We start from the raw sequence: 21,329 nt of genomic DNA, 5'->3' as shown, positions 1-21,329 counted from the left end.
GGGATTGAACTCAGGACCTTGCACTTGCCAGGCAAGTGTTTATTCTACTGAGCTATCTCTCCGGCCCTGGAAGAAATTGTTCATGAGGAAAAAAGGAACTAGGATGAGGGAAGGGGGAAAGAAATAGAGAAAAGGGAAAAAGTACAAGTTAGTAATACTATTAGTGTCTCTTAGTTTATTGAAAAGGAAGATTTATGTTAATATTAATTGGAGAGATTTTTATGCTGGAATCTTGTACTCTGAGTAACTACTTAAGAGATAACAATATGCAATGTATTAACTATTGTTATTCTGCTATTTTATTGTTAAAGCTTGTTTTACCTTTTTTCTGTAAAATTAAAGAATCAAAAATTAAAGAAGAAACAGTAACCAAAGTTTTCAGATTTAATGAAAATTTTAGGTCCGCATATTCAAGAAGCGTGTTAAAACCCAATCACAAAAAATATGAAGAAAGCCAAACCAATCCAATTGCTTAACACCAGGATAAAGGGAATCTTAAAAGTAGCAAATGGGAACAGGGAAGCTTGCACGTTCACAGGAATGAAGACAAGGATAACAGCAGGTAACAAGTAGCAAGTGGTGAAGAAGGAGGCACTGACATCCAAAGCAGTGCAAGCAAGAAGTCAGGGGAGCAGCAGCTTCAAAGTATTGAAAGAAAATCGAAAACTTTCATCCTGGAATTATATGGCAAGATATCTTTTTTCAGATTTATAAATGCTAAAATAATTTACTACTCACACACCTACAGTACTAATTATGGCAAAACAGCCCCATGGAAAATATATGCCCGGCATAACTAATGATGAATGCATTCTTCTTAAAGTCAATGCCCGGAGAAAGATATGCGCTCTTCCTACTTCTGTTCATCAATGAATGGGAGCCATTGCGATCAAATCAGAAAAAGAAATGGAAGGCATTCAGATTTAGAAAGTAGAATCGTCTTTATTTGATTTATAGAAGATGCCATAATCTTTAATTCGTTAAGGTTCCCTATAGATTTTTCTCTTGAATCGAGATCTTTTCTCTTTCCTCTTTAATAGAAATCTCTTCTCTTGAATAGGACATATGTAGATAAGTGCAAGAGGAGGTTTGTCATGGGAATTGGTTTGTGTGATCACACAGGACAAGTAGTCCACGATCTGCCACCTGCAAGCTGGGGAACCAGGAAAGCCAGTGGTAGATTTTGTTCTTGGAGTTCAAGCCTTGATAAGCAGGGCTGTTTGTATAGGGGCCGAGAATCCAAAGACCCAAGAACAAAGAGCTCTGATCTCCAAGGACAAAAGCAGATGGATGTTGAAGGTTGAAAAAAGAGACAATTTTCCCTTCTTCCACCCTTCTGTTTGACCCTAAGAGATTTAGATAGTGCCTACTTTCAATGGCGCACAATCTGTTGATTCAAATGCCAGTCTTTTCTAGAATCACCTTCTCAGAAATACTTATAAATAGTACTTTACCAAGTATCTAAACATCCCTTAGCCCAGTCAAGTTGACGTGTAAACTTGACTGTCGCATAAAGAATATTCTGTTGGGTCTACAAAACAAAATCAAAAATTGGTAGCAAGGTTGCTAGACATGGTGGCACAAAACTACAGTCCCAATACTGTAATTGTGAGCAAAATAAGCTTCTTCTCCTTGAAGTTGTAGGTGACAGTAAGTGTGTCTCAAGGAGGAGAAAGTTGCTAAGACAGATTTTGGTACCAGGTTAGTAGTGATTGCTGTGAATATACCCTGGTATGAGATTTAGAAGCCTTTGGAAAAGATTCATGGGAGAGTTGGGAAAGGTTTCAAGACACCAGCAAAGGAAGACTTGAGAATACTGGAAGCCATAAATGTTCCCAGAAGGCCTATGTGTTCAGAGATGGGGCTTTTGGAAGGTGATTGGATCATGCAGGTACTATATTCTTCAGTGGATCAATCCACTAATGAATCCATAGCTGAATGTGTTGTTAGGAGGTAGGTGTCATCAGAAGAGGGCAATCACTGGGAAGTGACTGGGAAGGCTGTGTCTTCTTCCTCACCTCCCCCCTTCTCTCTCTGTTTCCTGGGTGTATCACATGGCCAACTCCTCCCACCCCTAGGCCCTTCTTCCATGCTGTTTCTACACTGAACCTGGCAAACCAGGGATTGTAATTGTCAGCCAAAATAGACATCTTTAAGTTAGGGACAATAGGTATTCTGTCCCAGAGAGGACAAAGTTACTAAGACAGAGAAATAGGAGTGGAAGCAGAGAGGAATGGGAAAAACAGATGGCAAATAATAATTTTAAATGACACAAGAAAGAGCATGTATGAGATTGATTATATCCATATGATTTTATCTTATCTGTGATGTCAGGTGAAGAAAATAAAGCAACACTTCTTGAACTTGGAGCTGTGGAACCCTTAACCAAACTGCTCACTCATGAAGACAAAACTGTAAGAAGAAATGCCACCATGATATTTGGAATCCTAACTTCTAACAGTAAGTATCAACTTTTAAAAGTAAATACATGATCTTTTCCTTCCACTGTAAGGTACTTATTTCAATTTTATTAAAACTGACTTTAAAAATAAATAAACAAAATAAAACTGACTTTAATGTTAACAAACTAAAATTTAAATCATACAATGCAGCAAATGCACGATGTTACATTTTACGGGATTTTTTTAATGGCCCCAAGAGCTGAGCCCCATCCTATCACACTGGGTTGTCTCCATACCCCCCTCTTAAACTTCTTAATTTTGCATCAGGGACTTACTAATTTGCCAAGTTTCCAAGGTTGAGCCAGAACATAGGAACTTCTGCCTCAGGCTCAGAATACAAGAATGTACCTGGAATATTTCAAGTATAAAAGTATGTACAGATATGTATGCACAAAAACTCCTCACAATGTTGGTAAGTTAGTATGTTCCAGTTTTAAAACTCAGAAGAACAATCATTATCTCTTAAAGTATTTTTCTTGATAGTATAATACAATTTGCCTGCTACATATGTGTAAGTTGTACTTTAGATATATTTCACTACAAATGAAGCCCAGAGTAAAGCTTTGGTAAATTGGTATTTCTGAAACTGCAGACTTTACAAAAATAAATTTAGATGTATATATTTATTCTTAAATCAGATCTATTACTTGCTTAGAATATTTTCATAAATATATTTTTTAAGGTTGTATAATATTAGCTAAAATATGCGGTTATGTCTTTAGACTATCAGCTTGGCTAAGACCATTCAAATAAAAGGAGGCATTACTTTTATGAATAGGATGTGTTTTCCACGTATAAATCATTTCCCTGTGTTATAAGAGGTGTTTTAAGTCAGTTAATAAAAGTCATGTAACTTATAAAAAGTTTAAATGATATACTTAATGGAAACAGAACTGCACCATGAAATAGGCTGTTAGTAATAACTGCATGTCCCTGGCAGGATCTGTGGCTAAAGCCATGCTTTCCTGCTGGTGTACTGTAGTCTCAGCAAAAACAAGCACAGATTTTTCCCCTTACTTCCTGTTTCGCCTCCCTCCCATTTTGTCTGGATGCTGTGCGAAGACCATGGGTCTTCGGATTCCATGGTGGCCAGCAGGGACTGTGGCATTAGTGTTGTTAGAGACAGTGATGAATGGAGGAGGGGAAGAGGTGTTTCGTGTGGCACTTTGCATGCTCAGCTGTGGAGACTTCCTGTGGGGTTGGGGTACCGAGTGGCAGGCAACAGGGTCAGAAGCCTAATGGTAGCTGTGCTGGGAGGTGGGCACTCTGGGATAAGGACATTCACAGGGGTGTGGCTGTCTCACCAACCTAGATTATGATAATAATATGAATTAGCACTTCTATAGCCCTCATATTGTGCCAGGCACTGTTGTAAGTGCTTTTTGGATATTCATTTAATCTTAACAAACAGCTGTGAGAGGTAGGTGCAATAATTATTCCTGTTAAAAGAAGAAACTCAGGTGCAGAGGGAAGGAAGTCATCAGTTATATTGTGAAGTAAATTTAATCTCAAAGTTTGCTGTGTAATAGTTCTGTGTTAGTACCATATCAATTATATAACTAAAAACCAAAAGGAGAGTTTACACACCACAGAATCTGAGAAACAAAGATATACATAATGCCTATCCTATAACACCTTGTTTTAAATGTAAAAGCGAGCCCTCCAAGGGTTAAGTTACTTGCCTACAGTCATGTAGATGCATAATGGTAGATCAGAAGTTAAAGCTAAAAGTAAAGCTTTATTTTCTGGTTCATAGTTTAAGCAATTTTCTCATCATCAAGTCTTGTATGATTCTAAGTCAGGTTCTACTAAATGATTTTGTTGTAGAATACATCTTATCTGAAAAGCAGAGTTCTAATTCTCTATTTGAACTTATATTTTCTAAGTTAAACTTTAGTTTTCCACACTATCCTACTTTTGTTCTTAGTTTAATCTTGTTTATGTATCATCTTCCAAGATATAAGGCATTTGTAAGCTGAGGAGCTCTCTAATAAATCATTTATAAAGAGGGTTGGCAAGATAGCTCCATGGACTGAAGAGCCTCCTTAGGCAAGCTTACGCAAATGCAGGGACTGTGGTTCAATCCCCAGCACCACATGCCATGCCAGCTCCGCCTCCAGGGCAGGCTGAACCAGCCACAGAGTCCGGGCATAGTGGCACATACCTGTAATCCCAGCGCTGTTAAGGCTGAAAACGGGAGGATCACCATGAGTCTGAGCTGCATAGTAAGACCCTATAACAACCAAATGCATTAAAAAATTCTTTATAAAATTTTTTTCTGAGCAGAGTATATACATTGAATTTCATGAGTTTCTAAAGAGGTCTGTGACCCAAAATTAGTAAGAGTCACTATTGCATTTGGCTGCTGAAGGAAGTGGCTCACAGAACTCTGGGGCCTGCTCTAAGCTGACTGTCCACTGGCCCTGACCAGTGTCAGGAAGTCCCACCTCTGTAGCATGGATTTTGGTGGATGGGGGGATAAGGACACCCTTTCTGCCACCCTTTTTTTCTCCAGTGACTATTTGGATCTCAGGATGATTAATCAACCTCTGAAAGCTTTCTTTCCATTCTATGAATTAGATGAAAATATTAAACCATTGTTTGAATTAACTTGACTGCTTTCAATTTTAAGTGTCTGATGATGTGGTTAGAACACATGGCATCCCTAAGTGCTTGTAAAGCTCTTTTTTTTCTTAACAGAGCCAACACATTAACAGCTATGCTTCACTTTTCATACGTGTCCAAGAAAACCTGGAATAAAAACTGTATATTTAGTCACTTGGTCCAAATGAAAAGTCTTGTTTCCAGACCAATATGAGAACAAATGTACCCCTGCAGCCGATGCCCTCATCACTGGGCGGTCTAAGCATAGCCTAGCTCCTTCGAAATCTGCTCTTCATATGCTTTCCATGCTGTCACAGTAACCACTGTGTTCACAGGGGATCACTCTAATGATCCTAGGGAATGCCAAGTGCTAAAAATATTCCAGTGAAAGTCATTTTTCGCTTTTGCAAATGAAAACACTCTTTCTTTTCTTTCTTGTGGTTGAACTATGTCTCTATGTCAAGCTGTGGTCAAAATAGGAATTTAACTTTGTTGAACTCTTGTTCTTTACCAAAATGGAGATACTGTCTTTTTTCACCTTCCAATTTGTAGTTAATCCAACAAGGCCACATAACAGAGACTTGCTGAATGAAGCTCACTAAGAGAGAACTCACCAGAATCCATGGAGAAATGGCCTTGGAAAACCAGAGGGTTTCCTCACTCAAGTCAGGTAGAAGAGCCTGCCATCTTAGAAAGCTGTTGGTAGAAGAGTGAACAAATTCAAGAGTAAATGGCTAGTATTGTGTAAATGGAACAACTATATAAGAATGCAACTAAAAGAGATGACAAGCAGGTGGCCCAGGAAGCAAAGTTGCTGGCAGTTCCGAAACAACCCAGAATCGTAGGTGGCACCCCATTTAGCCAGAGCGTGCTCAGGTGGCCCAACCACAAGTCAGAGTTTCCATTCAGTTGCCATATCTGAGAGTGTTTTCTGTTGAAAAAGAAAGGGACAGAGATTGTGTTCAGAGTGATGGAAATAGACACACACCCATTATTGTTGCTGATTTAGCCTCAAGATGAGAAAGACTCTTTAAAAATCTAGTGTCAAAAAGAATAACAAAGTGATTAACTGTCGCTGGATTACAAGAGCTGCTGGTGAGCTAGAATCATCCATTGAGCCATGAGGAAATGGTTTCAAGGATAGACCTACTAGAACTGTTGGTGAATGTTGCTTGTCATTTGGGCTACATTCAGATCTAAAAGAGAATTTTATGGCATAAAAATTTTAGCTTGCTTGGCCAGACCAAAGTGTGGTGTCACCTGAGGGTAGAAGATTCATTCAACACTGTAGCCCCTCCCAGTGGGAGTCTGTCACCATGACAAAGAGAAGAATGCACAGAGCAGGGATCTTTCCACCCTCTCTTCAGTGTTGGAGCAGCAGATTCTGCAGTATATGGAAGTATTTTATACACCATGTGGGGACTATGCTTGGAAACCTAATAGCCTGGAAATATTTTTTCAAGCATGTAATAATAGAAGACTTTGATATAGCTTCCACAAAAATTTTTATAGTAATACAAACCAAACTCAGGAGAGAATAACAATGTTTGCTTTTAGAGAGTGTACTCTACTCAGTTCACTAAACCCTTGAGAAGTTCTGAGTACTATTCTAAGTACTGTTTCTCAATTCATGGAGGTAATGCATTTTTCCAAAATGAATGTTGACCTTAAAATGACATCCTTTACCTCTGAACATTGTGCTTCCTAGAGGTCAGTTATTATTTTGCATTTCAAGTTTATTTGTATTCAACTGTGATTTTGCTGGACCTGCTAATCACTTTGAACAAAAAAGGAAGAAGTTTTGACAGATTAATGAAAAGTCATAGCCCTAGATTCCCTTGGAAATGGGATCCACTTAAAGCCATGTCTTACCAGCAATTAAAGAGGAAGAACTCATCCAGAGTCCATGTATTTCAGCTGCTACAAACTGAACTTTTCCAAAATTCTGGCAGAGCTAATTTTGGCTTTTTGAAGTAACTAATCGAGAGGAGAATTTGCAAAACTAAAAGAACTAATGCTTTTTTTTCTTAGAAGTGAGATAAAGGATAGCAAGAAAGAAGTGGAGAGATACCAGTCCACCCTTAATTAGGCTAATATAAATTATGTGAAAGTAAACTTCAGAACAACTAATACATTTATCATTAGCATTCTTGGCATTTGTAATAATTAAATGGAATGGAAGCAGTCAAGATATATTCATTGAAATAGGCTACAATAATTCTTAATTTGCTTTCTGTACAAGTTTTGTTAACATCAAAATTTACAAATACCTTTGCAATAAAACAAAAAGAATGATTATTTTGAAATAAACAGGGCTAGGCTGCAACAACTTACTTTTACTGAAGGGTGTTCTAGTCACATTTTGTTCTCTTTAGTGTCTAGAAGCCAGCCTCGCAGGGCTTGAGGGGCGTGGTGTAGAGTGTGTGCAGGGTCACACAGACCTCAGCAGGAAACCTGGCCCCATTACTTATTTGTTGTGTGATTTGGTAATTCAATTTCTGTAACCATGAAATTGGATAATGATAGTACCCATCTCTTAAGGGATAACTGTTCAACAGACACTGTCATCATTATTGTTAATAACTAACAATGTTCTCTTCTTTTTGTAGATGATGTTAAAAAATTGCTAAGGAAGTTAGATGTCATGAATTCTGTGATTGCCCAGCTCACCCCGGAAGGTAACTTTGCATCCTATATGTACTGCAAAAGAAAGAACTGGTTTCTTTTTAACATTTTATTAAATTACATATTGAAAATAGCTCAGAGCTATCAACTGTGAGTTGTCATTAAAATTTCACAAACCTTGGCTCAATTTTGATGTTTTAAAAAGGTGAACAGTAAGCAAGATTTGCAGAGCTAAGGCTTTTTAAAGCATATTTTGAAGTAGAGATTGAACAAACATTTAACAGACTTGTCTTATTTATTTTTTGATCACAGAAGAAGTAGTTATCCATGAGTTTGCTAGTCTTTGCCTAGCAAACATGTCCGTAGAGTATACCGGTAAAGTGCAAATACTTGAACATGGTGGATTGGAGCCACTCATCAGACTGCTGAGGAGTCCCGATCCTGATGTGAAGAAGAATTCTATTGAAAGCATTTACAACTTGGCCCAGGTAAAATTAACTTCTAAAAGCTCCTTTGATGGCTAGGGTTATAGCTCGGTGGCACAACACTTGCCTGGCATGCATAAGACCCTAGATTTGATCCTGATTATAAAGTTATTTTCCTATTAAGGAAAGGATGATACTGGAAAGCTCACCCAGTTTTGTATCATCAATTCTTAGTGCATTTAGTATTTATCACTCAGAAAAAAATGGTGAAAGTCTAATATCACTTCAGTTTTCAGAGAGTTGTCATCTGCAGAAGAGTCTGTTAGAAATGTGTTTCTAAATAATAATAGCAATAATAATAATAATAGAATGGCATACAGGTTTAGGTGGGATTGGTCTAGATAAAATGTGCTTCTTCTTAAATAGGAGATCTAAGATTCATGTTGAACCTGGGAAGAAGCTGTTTGATTTGACCCAGGTAGTTTTAATAGGTGTAATCTATTATACCCTAATCCATTGTACCATAACCAAAGGGTATTACCTAGACTCATTTAGGGTGAGAATCCAGTGAGCTAAGTATACTGAACAGTATTTACACTGCTCACAATAGCAAGATGCTACCACATGGGGACTGTTCTTTGGAGTGGAAAGAAACTGCCACCTTCCACTCCCCCATGCTTTGTCCTTTGAACCCTGCTCTTCAGCCCCTCTCTGCACCCACACCCACACCCACATACCCACAGCAGACCAGTTTCCTGAGTCTTTTAACAGCCTTCTTTGCTTCTTTTCCTGTTAGGTTTCTTAGCAATCACCACATATGTTTGAAAAACTTCAGATCAGATGAACACACAAAAACAGCATTCTAAATAGCTATCAATAGAGTGAGACAGAAGGAGAAAGATGGAGTCAAGAGGGAGGGAGAGGCAAGGTTGACAAGCAAAGTACCCTGCCTGGGCCTAACAGAATCCGAGCCTTAGCACTCCAGCAACCTGACTTTAGGGGCCTTGCTCCTAAAAGGAAGGAGGCAGATCAGCTCCTCCCAGGCTTCTCTGGTCACTTGGGCTGGATCTGGCCAAGCAGGCTTTGAAGTTCCTATAAGTGCTTGGGTTTTAATGTTAAGAGTCTTATGTGTGTTTTAATGTAGCAGAAATGAAAAATATTATCTCCACAGTTCCTACTAACAAAGTACTAGCTAGTAGCACTACATTGTATATGTACCACAAACTTAATGGCTTAAAATGACAGAAAGTCACAGTAATGAGGAGAGAAGTTCAAAATGAAGGTGTCAGTATGGTCATACTCTGAGACTGGGTGGAATCCTTCCTCACCTCTTCCCAGCTGCTGTCAAGGTGGACGCTGCTGGCCTCACCATGGTAGCACTCTGTCTTTCCCCTGACCACTGCCCCTCGAAGGAACCCAGTCCTATCAGGACACCACGAGGGGCCTTCCCCACTCCAGGATGACCACATCTCGCATAGTTACAACTTCAAGGACTGTGTTTCCAAATAAGGTCACATTCTAAGGGACTGGAGACTCAATTCATTCCATGACTAAGAGCAACCTATAGCTTTTATATCTGAAGGAAGCTGAGTGGGAGAGGTCAGTTAAAGAATAGATAGGGGCAAGGTAACCTTAAGTGAGGCTGTTTCTAACTTTAGTGCTATTTTATATTTGTCATATTCTGGGACCAAAAAAAAAAGTCATGATTGAGTGATCCTAGTTTGGGATGTTTTTATGATTTCATCCTGTTTTCTGTACTATTCATCTCAATCAATAACCCCTCCACACATACACATGCACCCCCACAAAATTATTGACTCATGCAGAACAATTTGTCTAGACTATAATGACCCCTTAATATCTTAAGGAAAGGTCATACATCTGGACTATGCCTGCTATAAATTTACATGCATAGAACCTTACAATAGCACTGTCTGCAGATAGGTATTTCATAAACAATCCATTTGAAGATGAGGATTGATATTATTATTTCATTTTATCAAATAAAACAGTATTTGAAGCAGTATATCAGAGTGTGAAAAGAATTGTATTATGCATAGATTTTTATTGCAATGATATTTGTAGTAATGGGAATTTGCTGCATAAAAAATAAGATACTGAAAAGCCACAGATCTTGTTTATTTCCTGTTGTTGACAATGTCGGCATAGTTAAACATGAATATTTTGATCTTGTCAGCTGAAAGTTTTCTTATCTTTGTGAGTTATTTTAGAAGGGAGTCTGGAATAAAAGATGAAAACATTGAATTTATAATGTTCTTTGCTAGAAAATAGAATTTCTCTGTTCTTGAGACTCTATTTTGCTTTAGAAATTACTGATATGATCATTTGTATTTCATGGCAGGATTTTGAGTGTCGAGCTGCACTTCAAGAACTAAATGCAATTCCTCCTGTATTAGATCTCTTGAAATCAGAATATCCAATTATTCAGCTGTTGGCTCTCAAAACGTTGGGTGCTATGACAAATAGTAAGAAGTCCCAGGCAATGCTGAGAGACAATCAAGGACTGGACCAGCTTATTAAGATCCTAGAAACCAAGGTAATGATCATTCAGTTCTCTCAGTGGTCCCCTAAACATCATATAAAAGGAACTATAGAATATTTTCAAGTGAAATTTTATATTTAAGCATGATGCAAAATATAATGGAATAATTGGTTAATTTCTACAGAAAGTCAATCAGACTGATTAAATCAGAATAATTGTATAGGCATTTGAAATGAATTTTTTAAAAGTCTTCTGCCTTACGATATTGAAAATGTTCAAACATTTTTGTCTATTATTTCCCTGGTTTTCTGAAACATTTAGAATTAGTCTCCTTTAATATAAAAAATATAGAACTAGTCTCCTGACATTTATTAACAATGATTTTCTCTGGGATAGGGGAAGAAATGTAATTTACTTTCTAAGCACATTTTGAGGAACATTGGAGTGGAATTTCCATAGTTTCTACTAAGTTCCTTAGGAATAAATTTCACATGTTAAGGATCTGCATACCTTTTTTTGTTTTTTCCCGGTTTTAAAAAAACAGTCTAGCAGTTTATTAAATATCATTTAACTGTCTTGGAGTGATTCAGATGATTTCTGAAAGTGTCCACTGCTTTAACTCCAGCATGAAACCATCCGTTGTGCCACTTTAAAAGTTTAGTAAATTAAATTAACTCTAACGACAAAAGTCTTTTCTTTATGCCTCTTAGAAACTCAGGAGGCAGGCGTAAATTAAACGAGATTAAAGGGTCCCTAAGTAACAACTATGTACTACCCAATCACTATATTTTTTACTTCCTAAAAAATTAAGTATCAGAACTTTCTAATTTTACAGGAATGAAAAAATAAAGTAAAATAGAAAGGAGCAATATAGACACAGTTGTATTTCTTGGCCATGTAAATCTAGCTGCCTTTGATTCGTTGATCAATATGGATGCCAGCCTTTGTGTTAATAGGTAGTAATAGGTAGTCATATTTTATCATGTTTTTAAAAGACGAATTGAGGGGCTGGGGAGATAACTCAGCAGCAAAAGTGCCTGCCTGGCAAGCATAAGGTCCTGAGTTTGATCCCCAGTACCACTAAATAAATAAATAAGATACAAACTGAAAAATAAAACAGGAGGATCACCATGAGTCTGAGCTGTGTAGTGAGACCCTGTAACAACCAATTACATTAAAAAAAATAAAATATGTAACAGTTGGTCTGATAATTATAATAAAATATTTAAACTTATCTTAGTCTACATATATATTAACCAATATTAACCAATTAACAATATTGGTTAACCATATTAACCAATCCAAGTAAAAAAATGAAACTTTGTAGCATTATACTTCTATTTACCTTTCCTATTCTGAATACTACTTTTGTTATATATTTTATATATATAGACATTACAAACTCAACAATGCAACATAGTTTTTGTCTTGAACAGTTTTATATTGTATGTATTGTTAAGGGAATGAAGAAAGGAAAATTACATTTCTATGTGTGTGTAGTGCCCATCAACTTATTGACAGTTGAAGAAATATATTTAGTATTCCTGGTGGTGTTTATTGTTTCTTGTGTATACAGGCTGTCATCAAGGCCATTTTCCTTCAATCTAAAGAACTCCATTTAGCAATTCTCATAGTGCAGATATGCTAACATAAATAATCTCAGTTTTTAACTTTATTTAAAAATGTTTTCCCTTTACCCTCACAGTTATGAATACATTTTTCTTTATTGTAAAATTCCTGTTTGGCATTTATTTTCTACTTAGAACTTTTCTATTTCTTCTGAACATCATTATTCAGCCATTAAAGGGTTGGGGAAGTCATGCAATGGCCAAGTGCCTGCCTAGCATGTGTGAAGGCCTGGTTTCCATCCGGGTACCACACTAGGAAGCCAGAAGGAAAGAAAGGAAGGAAGGAAGGAAGGAAGACTTCACAAATGTAAGGTGTCCTTTTATTTCTTCTGTTTTTGAGATTTCTGTCTTTATCTTTGGCTTTCTGCACTTTTGCTCTGCATATCAGTCATATAATTTTTATGCTTTGATCGGAGCCCATAAGTCCTTAGGTCTGTACAGAATGTTTTCTGTTAAATATTGGAATTTCCTTTGTTATATAATCTTTTCTTCTCCTGTCCCTTGAAAGACTCAGTTATACTTATGTTGTTCTAATTGATATGATTTTGTAAGACTCTAAAGGTCTATTCATTTTTCTTTTTTGGATTAATTTTTTATATCTAGTTTCCTTCTTTTGCCATCTATAATCTGATGTTAAGTATACCTGGTGAATTTTTGATTTTAGTTTTGTGCTTTTCATGTCTTAAATTTTCATTTTTAAGTTTCATATCTATTAACCTTTTTTCTTTAAACATGCTTGTTCATATCTATTAAGCTTTTTTCTTTGAACATGCTTGTAATAACCACTTTAAGTCTTTAACTGTTTATTCCAATAATTTATCCTATCTGCTGTAGGTTTCTAGTGACTGTCTTTTCACCCCATAATCTCATTTATACTGTTCTGTATCTTTGCACATCTAGTACATTTTGGTTCAAAATGAACATTGTAGCTACTACATTTTAGTGATTCTAGATTCTTTTGTGTTCTCCTGAGGACTACTAATATTTTGTTTAAATAGGCCATTAGCTACAAACTATCTATCTCTCTTTTGAGGTGCAACATCTGGTATCATGACTCTGTTCTGGAGGTTTCTTTTTACTGTTGCTTTTATTTAGCCTGACTCCAGGCACCACCTCAATGTTTCTGAGGTCAGCCATAGATAAGAGAAGACGTGTAACTTAGATTTGGGTACTCACATTCTTGGTCAGCTTGTTTCTGGGCTTAAATTTATGGAACATCTCTGGCTTTAGACTCTCACCTCTAGTAGTTTAAGCCAGAAAAGCTTCATTCCACTCCCTGCCAGCTGAATTTCACAGGTTTGAGGAAGACACTCCATTGGAAAAGCAGCTAAGTAAGAGACATCATGCAGGGCCCTTCCCCTTTAAGGACCCTGGAAAGACTCTGGTGTGTCCTCCATGCATGCCTAGGTCAGTGGTCAGCCAGACGGCTGGGTATAATTTATACCTAGATTTTTGGTCATACTCTGTATTAGTGAGGGTTCTTCAGAGAAACAGAATGGATAATTAGAGAATTGGCTCAATCAGTTTTGAAAAGTTAGCAAGTGCAAAGACAATTTACTGGCAGCGTTTCCCCTATGTCCAGGAAGTCAATGCTTTTCTATTATGGCCTTCAACTGATTGAATAAGACCAACTTACATTATAAGACTAATCTGTTTTATCCAAAGTCTATTAACTTAAATATTCACCCAATCTAAAAATTATCTTTATAGGGGTCCGGGGAGATGGCTCAGTAGAATAAGTGCTTCCCTGGCAAGCGCAAGGGTCTGAGTTCAATTCCTGGTTCTGAAAAAAAAAAATCTTTATAGAAATATTTAAATAGTGCAAATATATGGGTTCTCTGGCCTAGCCAAGTTCATACATAAAAATCAATCATTCTAAGTTTACTTCTTATCAATTTAGTACACATATTATCTTTTAAAATCATATTCTCTAACGAAAGGCAAGGACATAATAATACATATGCCTAACATGATACAACTATCCTATATCCAACCAAGAATATATTAACTCTTCCCCTAGAAGAGGATGCAAAGTCCTCTGATGATGTTTACTCTTCACACTGACCTTTAGGAACTTAAATATTGTGAAATAAAGTTCAACAAAATTAATTATTATAGTATAAAGTTAGTACAGCTCATATGTCATGATAAGTGGTTGCGTGTTATATATATATATATATATATATATATATATATATATATATATAATGTGTATAAATACACACAAAGGTATTTATAACAAAATAAGGAAGAGAAATATTTATGATAATTACAGTCCTAATTTCCCTAATCACATGATTATCATTAATAGTCACAGCAACCTTCTTTCACTACCTAGACCATATTCCTTTTGTTCTCAGCATGTATGTCCAGGGGCCATAGGTCTTCAGTCATGGGATGGCCCAAACCTTGATTCCTGAGAAGGCTTCAGTGTGTTTCTTCATGGATGTATTCTTCCTTTGAGAATTAGGAGCTCTAGATAGCAGATCATAAGATGGAAAGAGCAGGAAGCCGAGGCGTTGCTAGTGAGCCATTAGGGGTAAGATGAGTGATGCCAAGCCCATTTCCACGCCTTGTTTCTTGGACTTCTGAACTCTATCTTGGGGAGAAATAGCACCCTATGCCATACACTGCTTTGATGCATTTACAGCCTTGGGCAAGACCTTGGCTCAGCCCTGAAAGGTATTGCCACCAGGCTGGTGCTGCAACTGAGTCTTCAAAAGATCATTCCTCCACTCTACCAAGTCACCTGCTTTGGGACGATGAGGAACGGGGAGGTCCCACAAATTCTGTGGGTATGGGCCCTTTGTCACACTTCTGTGGTGAAGTCAGTCCCTTGGGCGGGAGCAGTGTGGAGCCGAATGTCATGGCAGTCGGTCATCCTTTCTGTGCTTCTCTCACTTTCAGGATTTCTCTCTGAAATCTCCACCTGTGTAGGCAAAGCTGCAGTTTTCTGCTGCTACCAGCTTTCTTCTACCAGCTGCAGATTTTAAGGAGCACGTTTTCCTTCAGGTTTTTTTTTGCTATTTTAAAAAACATTTTTCACCAGATATTAGAATTGTTTTTCATTGAAGGTTTTATGACCAGTGTTCCATGGCTATTATTAATGGAAATTTCCTTGGTGGCATAGTTTTTATCCACAAAACATTTCAGAGTAAGATAGATGAGCAAAAATGGGGCAAATGGCTAGGTAGACTGAGGCTGCATTGACAAAAAGAACTCTGCTTCCTAGAACCCCACTCACAATAGTCACATCATATTTTTACTGCTCTTAGTTCCTATCATACTAAAATTTGCAAAATGCCAATTCTTTTTTCACTCCACCTTTCTAAAGTTGTGCCTGTTTTTGTTACTAGGATTTGAATGACCTTCACATAGAAGCACTTTCAGTGGTGGCTAATTGCCTTGAAGATATGGATAGTATGGTGCTGATTCAGCGGACAGGGGCGCTGCAAAAGCTCCTTGCATTTGCAGAGAGCTCTACAGTACCTGACATCCAGAAGAATGCAGCAAAAGCAATTGCCAAAGCAGCTTATTACTGTATGTCTCATTTTATATAAATTAATCATACATTTTCCTCTGATAGTCCTGTGACTGCTATGAGAAAACACTAGAATAATAGTCTGCTATTTTCTGTTGGAGAACTACAGTCTATTTACTACTTAAGGCCAAAGCTCATCCCAGTGCCAAAGAGTTATAAAGATTTCTTGGGACAGAAATAAACTCAATATGATTTAATTACAATCCTATATTTAAATGAAGGTTTAAGCTTTTGTTTGGAACCATACAGAAAATAGACATTGTGTTGTTTCAAGAAACCCGCATTCAGAATGAGGTCAACAAAGTAATATCTAGTTTCAGCAAGATTATGGCAGTACCATGTTATACAGCCATGAAAAATAATATGCTCAGATGATATACATAATATGATTTTCATTTCAGTGACAAGCTATGTTGACATAAATCTGTAAGATAGGAGAGATTAAGTACATCTCATGCACTGCAGGTGAAATTACAATTTTAATTTATGTATATGTGGAGTATTTTGTTTAATAAAAGATGTGATTTTATTTTTCCCCTTCTGTATCACTACTCTTATAAATGATGACAGCTTTGGCTATTTTAAGTGACTTATATTCTAAATGTATATAGTCACATCTGTATATATGTCTATGTGTATATTGTGCAAAACATTTTTTTCATCCCATACTAGATTTTGTCAAGGCTTTAGTGTAGCAAGCAGGATTTTGCTGTCTGCTTCACGGTCAACATAGAGGGGCCTTATAAACAGGGAAGAGTCCAATGAAAATGAGCATCATAAGCCAAATGAATGAATGGCAAGGAGGAGCCATTGAAGAGACTTAGGGGAGAGAGTATTAGAGCTTCTCACTTTTAAAGAGAGAAAAATTTTGCTGCAAAGTTGAGAAGAGACTGGAAAAGCCCGAGAAAGGTGTAATTGTGGTGAGCTCAGTGAGAAATGAAGCTATTCTGACAGAAAGCCAAAACCACATGTTCTCACTTACATACAAAAGCAAAAAAGTTGATCTCATGGAGTAGAGAGTAGGACAGTGGTTGCCAGAGCCCGAGAAGGGAATGGAGGTGGGGCCGGTGGAGGGAGGACAGTTAGGGGTACAGGAATACGTCAGAAAGGAGAAATAACTTCTGCAGTTCTGTATAGCAAGCCGGGTAACTATTGTTAACAATCATTGAAAATTTCAAAATAGCTTATATGGAGGGCTCTGAATGTTCTCAACACGATGTCTGGGGTAGTTAGCAGATGTGCTAATTACCCTGATATAACCACATTATACACACGTATTGAAGCATCACATGGAATCCATAAATATGTGCATTAGTGTGTGTCAAGTAGAAATTATTTTCAAAAATATATCCCATCTTCCTATGTTGACAAATATTTATGCATAGCAAAAAAGCCAAAATATATATCTAATCTTAGAAAAATTATATATATATAAATTGAACTTGTAAAATAGACAGATACACACACAGAGAGACAGGGCATTTTGTTGTTGCTGTTTTAATATATGTATTTGGCACAGGGTCTCCCTGTGCAGCTTGGACTCATAGTGATCCTCTGTTTTCAGCCTCCCCAGTGCTGGGATTTCAGGTGTGTACCACCACATCTGGACTCGGTGGGCAGCTCAATGTTCCTGGGGACAGGGCCTGCACAGCATGTGGTACCAGGGATCAAACCCCAGCCCCTGTGTTTGCCTAAGCAGGCGCTTAGTCCACTGACTATCTTGCCGGCCCTCTCCAGGCCTTCTGCAAGGAGAAGCGCCAGCACAGCTCCTGGCACATTATGAAAAATTCATAGTGAGGGTAGCAGGTTGAGGAAGAGAGAAGGAAACACCAAGAATGAGGTTCGGTGTCTGACTTCGAGAGCTGGGAAAAAAATGTTATAACTCACAGAAGTGGGCAAGTCAAAAGGAGGAGAAGGTTTTGATCAAAAGAAAAATGTTTCACTTTTCCTTTTTAAAAATTGTGATAAAAATATTTATTGCTGTGAAATTGGCCACTGTAACCATTTTAAGGGCACAGACAGTGTCATACATTGAATACCTTTCCATTGCTGTGCTACCACCGGTCCTCAGAACTCTTCATGTGGCAAAACTAAAATTTGACATTAACTAAACAGTAACTTCCATTTCCCCCTCCCAGAAGTTCCTAGCAACCACCATTCTACTTCCTATGTCTGAATGGGACTGCTCTATGCTCTTTATGTACCTGGAATCATGCAGCATTTGTCCTTTTTTTTGAGTGTATTTAGCAGTGTCCTGAACATTCACTCATATTGTAGCATACGTCTGGTAAAAGAAAGTGTGGGTCTGGTAATCAGAACAGTCAGGAAAGAAGAGTTTTGTTTTGTTTTAATGCTGTATAATACTGCAAGTGGAAGGTCCGGAGTTTGATTCCTGGTATCACAAATAAAAAACCTGTATAATATTCTGTTATATATATTTATGAAGGTATGAGTGTATATACATATATATCCTCTATATTGTTTATTCACTCAAACACTGACGGGTTGCTTTTTTCTTTTGTTTTCTGTTTGTTATTGTTTTTTGTTACTTTTTTTTTTGGTACCAGGGATCAAACTCGATATTGTGCACTTGCCAGGCAGGTGCTTATGCCACTGAGCTATCACCCCAGCCTTGCTTTTACCTTTTGGATATTATGAGTAATGCTACCATGAACATGGATGAAAAAAATATCTGTTTGAGTCTGAGCTTTCAATTCACTGCACATGTGTACCTGGAAGTGGGACTGCTAGGTTATGTGATGATTCTAAGTTTCTGAAGGGCTACCATTTTGTTTCCTGTGGCAGTGGTGCCATTTTTCCTTCCCACCAACAGACAGGGCACAGAGCTTCCAGTTTCTCCACATCTTCGCCTACACTACTGTGTTTGGTGGGAGGTGGTTCCTCCTGTGGTTTGATTTATGTGCCACCAATGATTAGTTAGGTTGAAATCTTTTTATTTGCTTATTATCTACTTATATATCTTTTTTGATAAATGTCTCCTTAAATCCTTTGCCCATTTTTAGTGGGTTTACTTGTTTTTTTAATATTGATTTGTCGGAGTTTTTATATAGTCTGGATATTAATCTCTTATCAAATATATGATTGGCAAATATTTTCTCCCACTGTGTGGATTGCATTTTCATTGTGCTGATTGTATCCTTTTGTGCACTTGAGTTTTTCATCATAGTGTAATTTATCTGTTTTGTTCTTTTGTTGCTTTGGTGTGTATAATCAAGTTTAGTGTTATAAAGCCCCTACTTTATTCCAAGAATTTTATAGTTTTAGTTCTTACATTTAGATCTTTGGTATTGGAGTTAATTTTTGTATATGACATAAGGCAATATTCAACTTTATTCTCTTGCATGTAGCTGTCAGATTTTCTAGCATCATTTGTTTAAATCTATTTTTTATCTGTAACACAAAGTAATTCAAGCAAATAGCTTTAAGTCCTTCCTGGCACTTAATGTTTTCTGATTCTGCTTCCTTATGTTAGTTCTAAAATAACTATATTCTAGCTGCAAATCGTGTCTCAGTCTTTATTTTAGAATCTAGTGACTAAATCTGTATTCATTTCGTCTCTGTCATTTGTGAGGGTATCATGTGCTTTTCAGCCACAACTTTTCCAAACTGAAGCACCCTTTCCTTACTTTTCTGTCGTAGTATGGCGCATCCTCAGGCTATCCTGTTATCATACTCTTACCTCTTCTGAGCTTCCTGTTATTTTTAGGAATAGTATTTTAAAAATAAGCATCATCATTTTTGTAATATATAGATGAGTTATTTTATGATTTTTTTCCATTTCAGTCATGTAAAGCCAGTATTTTTAACACTGAGTATATTGGGCCAACCCTCTAGGTTTTGAAAAGGACTAAGGTGAGCAGTGGGGTCCTTTTCCTAATCAAGACCCACAGCTCACAGTCTTTCATTTTAAATTCTAATACTTTTTCTTTGTGGTTTTGAAAATGCAATCTTTTCTTTCAGAGTAGTATTGTATTTTCTTTGAAACTAGAAAATGTTCAATTAGCACAAGTATTCTATTAAAACTTTAAAAGGTACACTAACTTGTTAATTAGCAAGTGTTTATTATATGTGTGCAAGACAGTGTTCCACAAGATGAGGACAATGAAAGGGATGAATGAATAAATAGTTGTTGAAAAGGAAAATAAATGTATTTCCTATAGAATATAGACTTCAAGGTTTAACTTTTAGTTCACCTTCATAAATTATGTTGTATGGTTCTTTTTGTCTTTGTTTACTGTTTTATCTACCAGATCTGTAGTGGTGTATTAGGAGCTTTCCAACGCATTGTTTCTGTAAATTTTCTCTTATAACTTTATCTCATATTGTTTCGTATACATTCCTGGTTATGTTTTTTAAAAATCTGAATTACTGCCTTTGAGCTTTAAATTCTGATTTGATATTAAGATTGCCATGTAGTTCTAAAAGTGATCTTGACAGAAAACAGTTCTATAAATTTCAGCTAGTTTAAATGGAGATATGAAGGAAATCAGTGCCGGAAGTACAGTTAGGGCGAAGGGGGCAGGAGGCGCTGAGGGCCCCACAGGCCAGCAGTGCTGAGGGAGCTTCGCCACCGCAAGGGCGTCCGAAGGGCAAGGTGAAGAAATAGAGTCAGCTTCAATTTCACAACTACTATATTTGGTTTTATTTCTGACATCATGTGTTATGCTTTCTATTCTGGTTTTCTATGGTGCTTTCCTTTTGATATATTTTTTAAACTTCTAAAAATAGTTAAAGATGCAATAGTTATGTAAGATACTTAGCCAATTTGCTTCCTTAACTTTTCCCTCTCTGATATTTATAAGAGACTATAGATTCCACTTTCTAAAACCTATAATCTTTTTTTTATTTAAGAACCACTTTGCCATTATAGCCAACATGCTATATCAAATTATATACATATCCTTTGATTTATATGCCATTCTTCTTTCCTGACTGTTCTGATTATCTGACCAACACTTTGTTTCACCAGCTTTGTCTCCTCTGCTTGCAATTTCAGCATTAAACTTGTCTTTCTGTCCTCTATCTTGCATCTTGTGTTACGTCTTCCTGAGCAATCTCACTTATGACTAATGTTTCATAAGCAGCACGGAAGCAGTGGAATCTCAAATCTGTTTCTAATTCCATCATGTCTTTTGACTTCCTGCCTGTATTTCTGACAGCTTCCAAGCACATCCAACTATACTGCCAAACTCAACTTTTTGAGAGTCTTGAATTTCTTTGAGAATCTGGTCTAAGAGCAACCTTCCCAAAGCTTTCATATGTACAGAGTTCATGAACTTCCCAAAGCCTACCTCTGTCTGTCTTCTGGATTCATGGTCTTCAAGTTTACAGTTCTTTGAGTAGAATAAACAGAATCTAGTACAGACAGCCTGACTTGGCATTCGAGATTCTTCCATTTTATATAGTCACACAGCCAGACAGAGGTTATCAATTTGTTCTTTTCAAACATTCTTCATTATATCCCAGAGCATATAATTTATACCAGACTATAATCTTGTGCTGGTTTAGGCTGTTAGTCTA

At 37.0% G+C, this 21,329-nt stretch overlaps 1 protein-coding gene across 1 annotated transcript in view; it reads left to right on the top strand.

The window, feature by feature from the left end:
- Positions 1-2,265: 2,265 nt before the first annotated feature.
- Armc3 (armadillo repeat containing 3) overlaps positions 2,266-21,329 on the top strand; it is a 97,415-nt gene continuing 78,351 nt past the window's right edge. Inside the window, exons 1-6 of the mRNA XM_023701983.1 lie at positions 2,266-2,460; positions 7,676-7,744; positions 8,004-8,179; positions 10,479-10,673; positions 15,604-15,787; positions 18,066-18,075. Of these exons, the coding sequence (XP_023557751.1) occupies positions 2,328-2,460; positions 7,676-7,744; positions 8,004-8,179; positions 10,479-10,673; positions 15,604-15,787; positions 18,066-18,075 (767 nt within the window). The 5' untranslated portion in view covers positions 2,266-2,327. The remainder of the gene's footprint in view (positions 2,461-7,675; positions 7,745-8,003; positions 8,180-10,478; positions 10,674-15,603; positions 15,788-18,065; positions 18,076-21,329) is intronic.

Source organism: Octodon degus, unplaced genomic scaffold (genome assembly GCF_000260255.1).
Source record: "Octodon degus isolate 3935 unplaced genomic scaffold, OctDeg1.0 scaffold00145, whole genome shotgun sequence".
Classification (NCBI taxonomy): Eukaryota; Metazoa; Chordata; class Mammalia; order Rodentia; family Octodontidae; genus Octodon; species Octodon degus.
This window is presented reverse-complemented; position numbering and strand designations above follow the sequence as displayed.